Here is a 14,421-nt window from a genome sequence, read left to right as displayed (position 1 = left end):
TAGCACATGCCACATTTCGATTTTCCTCATCTGAAAAGTGAAAACAAATAATAGAATTTATTTTTAAAAAATAGAATTGGAATTGGAGAAAGATTTTAGTGTCGGCGTCCACAGGAAAAAGCAAAAGGGAAAGTTCCGGGTTCGGCACAGTGGTGCTCCGGGAGGATCTCTTTGCAGAAACCGCAACCCCGACTGCAGCAGCAGGAGAGGCCGGGCAGCGGGAGAGGCGAGGCAGAAGTCTTTCAGTTCACTGCTGTGGTCCCTCCTGTGCTAACAGGCACTATGTACACTGATGACTTTTCAAATAGCTAACTATTTGCTCTCTCTGTTCCCTAAATGGAACGGATCTGAGCCCTCTCTCTTTGGCAATTTACTGAGCAAAGTGTACATCGTGCCATGAAAGGTCAAACGACTAGGATTCATAGCCTGGGGCTGCGGCGTCACTCAGGACGGTTGATGCCACTTAAACGATGAAAAACATTCACATCTTTGGTGGTGCGTACTCCATACCTGACTATTCTAAAATGTGAGTCAGGTCTTTGTTCAGTTTCCTGCACAAAAAATCTCTCAACAAAGGAGAAGCTGAGGAAATAATATATTATCATCATAACCAGAAGGAAAGAAAAGAAAGCCCAGGAACATCATAACCCCCCACCACTGAGATTGCGGCACAATCTTTGGCTTAATGAGAAACAGTCTGTTAACCCCCAGAGCAGAATGAGCTGCCGAGATGGTACATGGAGAACCTTATGTAACAAGGCTGACCCCGCTTTTCAAGAGAGGGTTTAGACACACAACTGAATGGCAAGCCAGGCCTTCCAAAGTTTACCCCCATGAAAGGGTAGCTCGGTGCCCCATTTTCATGGGAAGTGGATCCCAATTGGGGTTTCTGCCAAGATGTGCAGCCTGGCTCATATGAGAGGGGGCCTCAAAAACAAGCCTAGGATTCCACAGTCTCTGGATCACAGTCTCTCATGCATCAAATCAGACAGATCCAACCAAAGCACGAAATTCAATTCTGAACCCCAAACCTGGTGCTGCTGACCCTCTACAGACGGCACAGAGTTTCGACCCACTCAGCAAAAACGGAACATAAGGAAACATGGACTTTGAAGCAGCGTATGGAAAATGGTGTCCTTTCACAAGTCTTGCCAAATATGCAGACTATCAGTGTCTAACCCTGGAGACATACAGAAAAAAATTCCAATAAGAAATCACTGGCTTAGGAGTTTCTGGAATCTAACCACGGCTCTGCACACCTATTCGACAATACTGCCATGGGAAGTTTCCTGTGGTTGTTTTATTTAATTTAACACATCACTTTATACTGCATTTAACAAAAGCAGAAAGGCAAAGTGGAATATTAAATGGAGTTTAATATGTGCTGAGTCAAAAATGGAAAAACTCCAAGTGAAAGCAAACACCTCAGGGATCAACATCACCTCCACGGGTTCAAACACACACAGCTCCAATAGCTCCCTCTCCCATTTCTCCAAAACCAAACCAGAACCCCAGGCCCCCAAGAGTCACTAATCAGCTCCACGACCTTACCTTCAGCAAAGCACACAACAGCCATATTTGAAAAAAAAAAGAAGTTTTACCTATTCAAACCAGTATAGTAAAATTAAGGCACCTTTTTATAGTCCTTACTTTCAAAATATTTTGGGTCTCATTCCACTTATTTGTCCATTCCTTGGTCAATTCTTGAACCTAAAAGAAAAAAATATACATATGTGATTGCTCCATAAAAATATATTGTGACTTTCTTATAGAAAGTTTCCAACTTTCATAGCTTTATGAAAGGATGTACTGTAATGTTTTAAATTGCATGGCAATTTCTAGCCCTGAAAGAATCAGCACCAAATATAAATGAAATGGCTGATCTCATCCTACATTAAATGGGTTAATTTTTCCCGATTATAATTTAGGCCCTAAGAAATAATGACTGACTTTTCTTTCTCATTACATGTGTGATTAAATCGCCTGGGATGCTGCAGTTTTCTTTTTAGGAGATAATCTGCTTTTGTAGCTAATTAATAGGGCTTACAAATCTCATTCTATCTTTAAAGGGGAGGCGGGCAGGGAGCTCTTTAATTGACTCTTAGTAAAAGCAAAAAATCTTTTGATAAGAATCAGCTTCTTTCCAGTCTGCTGAAACTAGGGAAGAAAATGTACCCAGCTGTCCCACAAAGCAAGACTGGAAGTGGCTTCTCAAAGTTAATGAAAATATTCTGCTAGTTCCATAAAACTTTTAAAATAATCCTCATGAGTAAATCATTAAGAAGCAAACAATGATTCCTTATGAAAGGGTAGGAAAAAGAATGAATAAACAATGTGTTCTATGAAAAGGGGTATATCTAGGGCTGAAAGAGAGTGACTCCAAGAGGCAGAGCGGGGGGAACACGTGCTTTTAAAGCCTTTCCCCTTCTTTCCCCCAGCGCTCCTGCCACCTCCCCACTGCCCACGGCAGACCGTCCCACTGGCACCTCCCGGTCTTCCCTCTGATAAGGTGCCTTATTTCACCAGGCCAAAGTGAATGCACCGAATACATCTGCTTGTACTGTCACCACACAGAGGGAGGTCCTTTCCACACATTTAATATCAAGTATAGTAACAGGAAAGGGCATTCATGTCTGCAATCTTCCTCAAAGTGTTTGCAACTGAGGAGAAATGGAGGAACTGGACTCACAGTTTATCCCAGAGGAAAACCAAAACATATCCCATGCATCTGAATTGAATTGGCCATTCCTTTTACTCCTCAATTTACTTCTAATAGGGATGTACAACATCTAAGTTAAAATAACGTTTCTCCTTTTTAACTAGTAATGTCAAAGTCTCTCATCTTTTGATAAAAAAAGAAAGAAAAAAAGAAACCTGACAGAGAGCCTCTCTAACTTTGTTTTTTCTTGTTTTTAATGATTTGGTAAGACTGTCCTATCTGTCTGGAACTGGTTGTACACTCCAATCCTTCATCACATGAGTGATGCCAACTGCACAGGCTCTGACAGCAGTAAATGCACATAGCTCTCAGGGCTTTTGTCTTGCAAAAGCTTTCAGAGAGGACATGTTCTCATGCCTTTTCTCCCTACAGAAGGGGAGAGATCGATGTGCTGAATTTACTAATTTATAGTAATAAATTAACAGATTCTCACTAGTAATTTACCTGAGAAACACTAAGCATTCAACAATAAATGCTTCTATATTTCACCAACATATATGCCCTCCCTGAAGAAACATAAGCCAATCAATTATTTTCCAATGCAATCACATAATTCCAGCTTTAAACAAATGGTCAGTATGCCTTGGGTTTATTTTACTATTGAATTTAAAGCAAATAATCTCAATTTATAAAATTAAGAAAAATGAAAACATATGATATCACCTCTAACAATGTGATCAAGTAATAAAGATTTGTAGCCAAGTAGGTGGCAAACAATTTTAAAAGGTCAGCAAAAAATAGGTGATAATTTAGAAAATGTTATGAAAGAGATAGGCAGTCATTTCTGTCACAGCATGTATAATGCATTCAAATTTAAAGGTATATTGGTTTCTATTAAGTTGCTAGGTATTCCTGAAAACTACTATTAAGAAAAAAATCTAAGATTATATCCAGACATTTCAAAGCACTCAAAATTAGAATATGAAGTACTAAATACAAAATTTCATGAGAAAAATAGGGATTAAAAAACTAATGATATTACTAGTGCTATCATCAAATTATTCATCATAATTACCCAGGGAAGTGTCAACAAGTTCCTAACAACAACCCAATTTATATTTTCAATATTGTGTATTCTTGAAGGAGCTTCACCAAGAGAATCCAGTTTTCTTTCTCAGTCTGTTTTAAGCATTCAGAACAATAAACAAAATCCAATCCAAAGTATATTCTTAATGCCCATTTCTCTTTTCAAACAGAGCTATTTGCCCGGCCAGTGTGGTTCACTGGTTGAGCATCAACCTATGAACCAAGAGGTCACGGTTCAATTCCCAGTCAGAGCACATGCCTGGGTTGCAGGCTCAATCCCCAGGAGGGGGCGTGCAGGAGGCAGCTGATCAATGATTCTCTCTCATCATTGATGTTTCTACCTCTCTCTCCCTCTCCCTTCCTCTCTGAATAAAAATATACTTTAAAAAATAATAAATAAATATAGATAGATAGATAGACAGATAGATACACACACACCTGGCTTCAGCCTACAACAGCTCTGTGGATAACCTCTCTTCCAGTCGCTCACTGCCACTCTGTCCCTGCCTCAGACCTCACCTAGCTTAAGAGAAATTAAGCATCACAGTTCCCCAAGTGCTGCATTTCCCTTTGAAAACAAAGTAAAAGAATGACAAAACAAAAACGAAAGGGTGGACCTGATGTAGCTGTAGCTGTGGCTAAGCCAGGGGGACCACTGCTGTTTCAGGAATGCTGAGCAGGACCACTCTCCACCAAGGCCTCCTGTCTGCTCTGAAGGCCCGGAGGCCTGTTTCATCCCTACCGTCTGCATGTGAATTTCAGTTGCACTTCATCATGTGCCTGACAGACCCCATTTAGTCAGTCAGAGAACATGGTGACATACATAAAAAGTCAACTATCATCCTTCTTTAAAATTGATCACAACTGGGGTTGGGGAATGTTAAGTGTAATGAAGAAAGAAAATGAGTCTCAAATGGCAAGAACTAAAAAGCATGTCCTTAAAATAATAAAGTTATGATTTTAAAATAACAAGAAATCAAGGTATCACTTACTCTTGCTTCATTCTGCTGAAGTTTTTCCTCCATACTTAAGGCTGTGGGAGAATCTAAAAGGGCAATCTACAATTTAAAACACAAGAAAGCAGCAATTAGTAAACAGCAATAATCTAGAGGAAGGATACAGAAATTACCAGAAACTGTCAAATAAACTATTAAATAGCAATAAAAAGTATTGTCCCAGACCCCCCAAAAAGTGTCAATCACACCACCAAGTCTTTACTATGGGCTACATATCTCATAATATGCAAAACCACAGTAGCCTGGTAAACCTACATTTGCAATACAAATCAACAAAGTGAGAAACAGCCATACATGTAACATAACTAACATTTTCCCAAAATCAAGTATGACCTAAATACCTAAGACCTAAAAAAATTGTTCACTTCGAATATGCACAAACTACAATAATTCAAACTATAAAAAGCTTAAGTCTTGCTCAGCCACAGGCTTCTGAAATCCAACCATGTTGGCACATGCAAAGAAAACACATTTATTTTCATTGCTGGGTTATATCCTATGTATGGAATGGCTACACCACAATCTATTTATCCACTTCCTCACCCATGTTGCTCAAAGGTATAAAGATGGATATGAGAACGATAAACACCAAAATCAGGTTAGAACTGGGAGGAAGAAGGCAGATAGAGAAGGGAGAGGCAAATGAAGCCAGGTGGGGTGGGGTGGGCACACAGGGGCTTTAACTATTGTAACTCATCTGGTAGGTAGGACAGGGTGCTTCCTCAGATTCCATAAGAAAGAATAAAGGGGGTCTTGCTCCCTCCCCTTCCCACAGGCAACCACCTCCATCCAATTTGCTGTGTAAACTTGCAATTATTCTGGTCATATGCATGCATGTTTTTGCTGTTTATTTTGAAACATAAACACTGTTCTGATTATTGCCTTTTTCACTCAACAATATATCTTGGGGGAAATTCAGTACAAATAAAACCACTTCATTCTTTTTAACAATTCCAATTCCACCACTGAGCGGAATTGTATGGATATTCTATAATTTATGTCAGTGCTCTACTATTAATGGAAATGCAGTTTTTTCTAATCTTCTGCTCTACCAGCAATGCTACAATGACTATCCCTATACTCGCTGCCTTCAGTATGCATGGTCGTACCAACAGAATAAATTCCTAAGGGGAAATTTGTATGATGTTTTTAATAGCCAAACTGTCTTCCTCAGAGGCTGAGTATTTTTTTCATTACTATTTACTTTTCAATTTCAATTTGAACAAATATAATTCCCATGAGGTGATCTTACTAGGCTCAGTTAAACATTCAGACTAACAAGACTACCATGGGCCACTCTTGGCATCTACGTACTCAGCAGAAGGCAGAGCGGCCAGCAGGGAAGGGCAAGGTATCATGTGCTCTCTGCAGTAGTCCCCACAGCTGTCCAGGAGTACTTTCTTTGGACCTCTTCGGGGTCGAGACATGTGTGGGGAACCAACATCTCTTGTAACAATGTCATAGGCATATCCTCCAGGGTCCCCACAAGAAACACACCTATTTATAAGATTCACTGCTCTCAGGGCAACCCAAAGCTAAGGCTTCTCAGCAGCACATTTATAGCTTATATAGAGTTCATCCTAATCCAGATGCACTTCACCAAGCAAAAGGGTATTTTTATCATTAGAGATGCTGCCTGGTTATACAGCTGGCATCCCACTCTTACCCAGTGTACAGAGAATAAAACCAGCAAGTTAACTCCAGGTCAAATTCATCCTTAGTGGGGGAAAAGAAGCTTTGCTAACACATTACTTCAATACATCACTGCACGTAACATGTCCATGCCATCTTACACATAGATGATACTCAAGTATTTTTCATTGAAGAAATGCAAGTGGCAGAAATTATAATTACTGCATCATTGTATACGGTTGACAATTTTTAAAACAATTAGTAACTCCCTTTATAACATGGTTCATTTTAAAGACTCCACTGTTAGAATGTTTCATCTGCAATTAAAGCTAAAACATTCCTACCACACCATCAACTCAGTAGATGATAACTGATTAAATATATGCACCATATATTTATGATCACCATAACTTTTGGAAAATTATTTTAAAGCACACATAAATAAAAACCTACCTAAGTCCTTTCTAAAAGAAATCTTTGGTAAAACTAAAACTTTTACAATTAACTTATTCTTTGCAAAGTGTCTTTTCTGAGGAAAAGTGTCCAGGATTAAATAATACTCATATTAAGTTTATGTGTTAAATCAAGAGTAATACTACATCAAAACTTCAGCAATATCAACTCTACTAACGACATATACAAGAAACTCTTGCCTCCAACCCTCGCCAATATACTGTCCAATCAAGTGTTTTGATTTTTGACCATGTGAGGTAAAAAGGGCATCTCCTTGTTTTTTAAGAACCTTGAGGTATAATTTACATGTAGTAAAATACACAGCTTGATAACTATGTATCTATTTACATATACATATTTATTTCACTATTCTTAATATTTGCATTGCTATATTTCAAATTACATTGAGCATACTCCCAGATGTTTAGAGGCCATTTGTAACTTTTTCCCTATGAATTATGCTCATATTCTCCCATTCACTTTTCTGTTGGATCATAATCTTTCTAGTTTTTAATAGCACTTCTCATAAGAAAAGTAGTCTTTTGTTGCATGAGTTGGCAATCTTTTTCCTGGTTTGTAATGATTCCAGCACATTTTCATTATGCAATGTAAACATGCTGTCTTCACTTATTTTTGTCTACATGAGCTCTCATAAAATGAGAAAGAGGAATACAAGTTCCCTGTGACAAATATGTATATGGCTCTGTCTCCTGCAATTTCCTACAGGTTTTTTTTCTATTTGTTTCATTATTATTATTTTTTACTTTATTTTTCTATCAGTTTACATTCAATATTGTTTTGTATTAGCTTCAGGTATACAGCATAGTAGATAGACAACCATTTACAAAGTGTTACCCTCAATATTTCAAGTACCCACCTGGCACCATACATAGTTATTGCAATATTATTGACTATATTCCCTATGCTGGACTTTACATCCCTGTGACTATTTTGTAACTGCCTGTTTATAGTTCTAAATCTCTTCACCTTTTTCACCATCTCCCCAACACCCCTTCCTATGGCAGCCATCAGTCTGTTCTCTCTGCGTATTTCTATTTTGTTTGTTCATTTATTTTGCTCTTTAGATTCCACATATAAGTGAAATTGCATGGTATTTGTCTTTCTCTGACTGACTTATTTCACTTAGCTTAACATCCTATAGGGCCATCCATGCTGTCCCAAATGGTAAGATTTCATTCTTTTTTATGGCCAGGTAATATTCCAATATATATGTATATACACTGAGTGGCCAGATTATTATGACCAGCCAGATTATTATGACCACCCCATCAGTACAATGAAGTGAATTAGTTATGCAAATAATAATAATAAAAAACCTTGGGAGTATTTGCTTAGGAAGTTTTCAATATTCAGTATTTTTGGAAGTGTCAATGAAGTACTGATGGGGTAGTCATAATAATCTGGCTGGTCATAATAATTTGGCCACTCAGTGGATGTTCCATACTTTGTATCCACTCATCTACTGATGGGCACTTGCATTGCTTCCATATCTTGGCTATTGGAAATAATTCTGCAGTAAATATAGGGGTGCATATATTCTTTCAAATTAGTGTTTCTGCTTTCTTTGGATATATAACCAGAAGTGAAAATGCTGGACCATAAGGCAATTCCATTTTTAATTTTTTGACGAACCTTCATTCTATTTTCCATACTGGCTGAACTAATTGGCATTCCCACCAATAGTGCACTACGGTTTCCTTTTCCCCACACCTTCGCCAATATTTGTTTATTGATTTACTGATGATTGCCATTGTGACAGGTGTAACTTGGTATCTCATTGTGGTTTTAATTTGCATTTCTCTGATAGTTTGAACATCTTTTCATATGTTTATTGGCAATTTCTATGTCTTCTCTTCAGAAGTGGCAATTTCCTATAGTTTTGTTTTTCTTTTATAAAAGCTGACATCATACTTGATTTTAATTATGAACTGCACTCTTTGTTGTGATAAAGTGCCTTTTTGAAGCTCATATAATGCTGTTTTTACACTGTTTACTTACCCCTTGAATTAGCTGGTAGATATTTGCCCATCCTTACAAACATCATATAACTGAGTTTTCCTGTGTGACCATAAGAGTTATCTATCTTAATACCGATATTTCTATTATCTATCTACTATTTAAACCTTATTGATGACTCCAGCTACAAAAATGAGGAATTCATCCTACTTTCATCTTCTCTCATTGTGTTTTTTTGATTTTTGACTTTTGTTCATTTCATTTCTATATTGTTTCATTTTCTTATTACCTCCAGATAAATTCAAAAGAGAAGAATTAAGAGACATTTTCTCTCTGCCAAATTCAAAGCACAAGTCTGAAAATATGCTTTAAATATAATAAGAGAACATTTGAAAATATAAAATATCCAAATGCTCAATTTCATGAATCTTCTGAGAAGTACAAACCAATATAATTCAGTGATACCACTATGCAGCCATCAGAATGGTTACAGTGAAAATGGACAGTACCAAGTGTTCACAAGGACCTGCAGGAACTACACCTGGCACTTTCATATACTGATGGTGGAGTATAAATTGGCATCCACTAAAACTGGACATATGTACACTCATAGGAAATGCATCTGCATGGTCACTAAAAGACATGTAGCAGAAAGTCCACAGCAGCATAATAGCACCAAAAAAGAAACTCTGCAAATGCCCATCAAAAATAGAACCTATAAATGAGTTGGGAAACATTTATATGATAGAATACAATATAGAAATGAAAATAAATGGCTCTATAACTCCATGCACCAAAGTGGTGAATCTCACAAATACAATGTTGAGTGAAGGAAGTAAGGTCAAGAATATATACTGCACAATTCCATTTATGTAAAGAACAAAAATAGGCAAAACTAAAGGCTAATCTATGCCTTTAGAAGTCAGGATATGGTTATCCTTAAAGAGAAGAGTGGATAAAACCTAGAAAGAAACATTAAGGGGGACTTCTGGGGTGCTGATAATGTTCTGTTCCTTGATGTAGGTGCAGGTTAGATGGGTGATTTCATCCTGTAAAAATTCACTGATCTGTATACGTATATAAATGTAATTTTTGCACACATCTAATACTTCAATAAAGAGTTCACATACATATATAAGTGACTACATATATATTTATCTATATGTAGGAGAAGTGAATCCAATATATGTCAAAATATTTTGTTTTATTAAAACTGTGATTTTAAAACTCTATTCACATGACATTTTGATTGTCAAATACATAAAATTATTAAAAGAAATTGATTTTTATTTAACTGTACCAAAATAACCCTAGAAATGGAACTCTGATTTGAGTAACATTCTCAATGAACCATGGCAGCATCTACACTAATAAAAGAGAAACATGCAAATTGGTGTCACTCCACTACGCCCACCAGCCAATCAGAGTGACTATGCAAATTAACCCAACAAAGATGGAGGTTAATTTGCATATGCAGGCACGGAGCGAAGACTGAAGACTGAAGAGGCTTGGACCAAAGGCCTGGGTCCTGGGTGCCGGAGGAAAACCCGTGCCAGCAGCCAGGGGAAGGAAGGCCTATTGTGCGAATCTTCGTGCAATGGGCCTCTAGTTCAGAATAAAAGAATGTGGAAATAGAGCAATGTCATCAGAAAAATGTAAACAGATTTTTAATGGGCACATAAGAACACCTGCTTATTTTATTAGGCATCACAAATTTAATTAATCTAGAATAAGCCTATATTATCTCACAATTTATAGAGCTTCATAGTGTGATAAATTAAATTGGATTCCTGTTTTTATTTTAATGTATTGAGTTTATCAAGGAATTTTATCTTCAGTGTGTTATAAAATAGATTTAACTACCTTTTCCATTCTTACCCCAAAGACTACAACAACAAAAATACTTCTTTAATTATAGTAGTCTTTAGTCATGCAAAAATCAAAATAAAAAACCACAAAATATAAGACATTCCCCAGGAAAAGTTTGTAAAAATTTTAGTAAATTAGAGCTTTCCTGCCCACATGATAAGGCTTCTTTCAAAAATTTTCTCTGTTTAATTTTAAAAGGCTAATCTTTTTTTTCCTTCACTCTCATAACTTAGTAAAAGGTTAACTAAAGAAGTTGCAGAAGAATTTACCAAATACTTTCCTTCACATATAGTAGTTTGGGTGATTCCATAAAATCATACTTAAATGTTTACTTCAGATAAATAATGTTTTAAAAACACTGAAAAAGATCCCAATAACAAGGTGTATAAGTAAAAATAACTATTGGTTTCATGTCATATGTTATATTGCTTGATAACAACACATACAGCTGGACTATTTGTTCTGACAACTTCCTTTCACACACAGGATAGCTTCCCATCAAAAAGTAAAATGTATGTGGACATGTTTTTACGTGTAATGAGCAATTCCTGCACAACTGTTGTCCAGCATCTTATGGGAAAGAACTTCAGTTGTATTTCAGGTCACAGGAAACTCAGTAAGATTTTTATCCTGTCAATACCTTCATAGGTCAAACCACTAATGGGGTGTCAAGGGCTTCACAGGCCATATACAGTATTCCTAGATAGGAAGCTACTCTAGAGAGAGCACTTAGCATTTAAAGAAAACTAATATTTAGTGACATGCTTGACATCTATTCATAGGTTAGGAAAATGGGAAGAAATGTATCTTTGTTTATTTTTAACTCCAATCTAATGCAAACATTTTGAAAAGCTATTTTTTATTTTAGGAGTGTTTGTTACAAGTGTCTAGACCTATAAGAACCTCGTTCACACTATTCATCAAGAATCTAACTCTTGCTCTGGATGGTTTGGCTCAGTGGATAGAGCATCAGCCTGGGGACTGAAGGGTCCCGGGTTCAATTCAGTCAAGGGCACATGCCCAGGTTGCAGGCTCGATCCCCATCAGCAGGCATGCAGGAGGCAGCCAACCAATGATTCTCTTTCATCATTGATGTTTCTATCTCTCTCTCCCTTCCTCTATGAAATACACACACACACACACACACACACACACACACTGACCTGGCCAATGTGGCTCAGTGGTTGAGCGTCAACCTATGAACCAGGAGGTCATAAGGTCATGGTCAATTTCCGGCCATGGTACATGCCTGGGTTGTGGGCTCAATCCCCAGTGTGGGGCGTGCAGGAGGCAGCCGATCGATGATTCTCTCTCATCACTGATGTTTCTATCTCTCTCTCTCCCTCTCCCCTCCTCTCTGAAATCAATAAAAATACGTTTTTTAAATAAAAGAATGTAACTATGAATGTAAACTCTGCAGATTATAAGTAAATTCACTGTGAAAAACACAAAGGGACAAGGCCCCTTCCCTAGAATCCACAAAGATGCTGAAGTGAGGCTGTTCCAACAATCAAACAAGGCCCCAGGAATATCGTCTCAGCCAGACTACAGGTATGTATGTCACACATGTCACTGTCTCATCATAACCACCTCTGCAAAGGACAGTACAGAACAAAAACTCAGAAAGGTGTTCAAACTAGTCTTTCATTCCTTCTGTTAAAATACATTTTAAAGTCACGAAATGCACAAATAGAATTTTAAATATAACTCCAAGCACCTCAATTTCCTTCCACTAATGGAGATTATGCTGCTAATCCTATTGCATGCTAAATTTCCATCCATAATTGATAACGATTAGATAGTTAATCATTTCAGATTTAGTGGATAAAATCTTACTTACATAAGGAGCACAGAATAAATGTAAAGACAATGGAAGAGTGATGTGAAGGAGAGACTGGCTAACTCATTCAAGCTTTACTTAGCACTTATTTACTCAAATCAATACAATAAGTGAGATAATTATCTCATTAAGATCTAGAAATAGATGCCATTACTCAAAGAAAATTATCCATAAATCTCAGAAAAAGCCGACCTGATTTCCTTGAGCAAGCAGCGTTTTCAGTCTGGCTATTTCAGCTCGGAGCTCACGGATGAGTTTGACGTTGGCATCTTCATTAATGGTAGGCTTGTTGATGATATTTTTGGCTCTATTTGCATAGCGAAGAGTACTTAGGGTTTCTCCGTAATTGACATCGGCAGGTGAAATGGCTATGAAGAATGAATTCAAAAAATAATTTAGCCGGCACTCGGTGTTTCCTTTAACACGAAGTTGGTTTGTAATTTAAAAGTCAGATTAACCCCAGGTCATTAAATAAATATTCCCTGCCACAGTAATGAATATTAAAAATTATCTAAGATTTATAGGAAAAGCACTCACTATACTAAATTAAATGTCATTTGGCACTTCTTAAGTGTAGAATCAGCCACCGAACAACTCTAAAATGAGATGTGAGGTCCTCCACTGTAGGTTAGGGAGCTTTCTCTGTTAAAAATATTGGAAAAATGCCTGGCTAGCATGGCTCAGTGCTTGAATGTTGACCTATGGACCAAAATGTCATGGTTCGATTCCTGGTCAGGGCACATGCTGGGGTTGCAGGCTTGATCCCCTGGTGGGGGGCAGAAGATCAATGATTCTCTCTCATAGTTGATGTTTCTATCTCTCTCTCTCCCTCTCCATTCCTCTCTGAAACCAATAAAAAAAATATTTTAAAAAATATATTGGATAAAGAGGAATTCAAGACTACAGTAGTGGCCCCTCTTCACTGGGGTGGGGGACATGTTCCAGCCTCCCAGTGGGTGCCTGAAGCACTGGTAGTACCGAACCCTGGCCGACGCCTTCACCTCATCTGGAAATGTGGCGGCAGCTTTATGGGCAGACACAGCCTCTGCAGCCATTTTTATATTTTTCAGTCCAACCCTACTCCTGAGTCTGTGTAACCGTCCCTCACTTGCAGTAAATGGCTGGTGTCACCTGTTTCAGGGGACACCTTGCTCAAGTCCGTATACAGACTCAGTGATTTCTGGTGCAACATGTTGCCATCAGTGGAAACATATTCTCTGCTCATGTCTTCCAGCCACAACTGTATGCCTTTTCCATCCTAACTAAGCGCTTATCACGCACTGTGGTCATAACTATGAAGTCTGAGGTGTGACAGCAGAAGCAGCATGAATTTATTTTCTTTCTCCACAATTTCATGGATAGAAGATTCGTTCTCACCATGGATACAACATCAGCATGTGATTTTTTATATTATTATTAAGCTGAGAACTTTCACTGTTCACTTAAAAGAAACCCTTTATGAAGTCTATCTGGCATATTCAAATTACCAGCCCCAGTACTCTTACACTTTGGGGCCATCATCAGGTAAAATAAGGGTTACTTGAACCCAAGCACTGTGATACCAGGACAGTGGATATGATAACTAAGAGGGCCACTAAATGACATATATAGGGTGGAGATGCTAGACAAAGGCATGATCACATCTTGGGTGGGACTGAGCAAGATGGTAGAGATTTTTGTCACTGCTACTCAGAATGGTACACAATTTAAAACTTATAAATTGTTTATTTCTGGGATTTTCCATTTAATATATTAAGACCAAAGTTGACCATGAGTAACTGAAAACGCAGAAAGCAATTAGGGGAGACTACTGTATTTGTACTTCTCAATATTAAGCAGAAGTTAAAATATTCTTTGACGTTCTGGTCAAGTCTACCACCTATAAAAAT

General features: G+C 37.7%; 1 protein-coding gene across 3 annotated transcripts in view; it reads right to left on the bottom strand.

Moving 5' to 3' along the window:
• The window catches only part of KIF16B (kinesin family member 16B), a 285,893-nt gene that overhangs the window by 216,850 nt on the left and 54,622 nt on the right, over positions 1-14,421 (bottom strand). For all 3 annotated transcript variants that reach the window (XM_070419883.1, XM_070419884.1, XM_070419885.1), the window contains exons 10-12: positions 12,725-12,900; positions 4,738-4,803; positions 1,651-1,710 (exon numbers count right to left, since the gene is read on the bottom strand). In XM_070419883.1, coding sequence (XP_070275984.1) covers positions 1,651-1,710; positions 4,738-4,803; positions 12,725-12,900 — 302 coding nt within the window. The remainder of the gene's footprint in view (positions 1-1,650; positions 1,711-4,737; positions 4,804-12,724; positions 12,901-14,421) is intronic.

Source organism: Myotis yumanensis, unplaced genomic scaffold, assembly GCF_028538775.1.
Source record: "Myotis yumanensis isolate MYYU_CA2020_CCGP unplaced genomic scaffold, mMyoYum1.0.hap1 SCAF_7, whole genome shotgun sequence".
NCBI classification, from domain to species: Eukaryota; Metazoa; Chordata; class Mammalia; order Chiroptera; family Vespertilionidae; genus Myotis; species Myotis yumanensis.
Note: the sequence above shows the minus strand (reverse complement) of the source record. Positions and strands in the feature narration are given on the sequence as shown.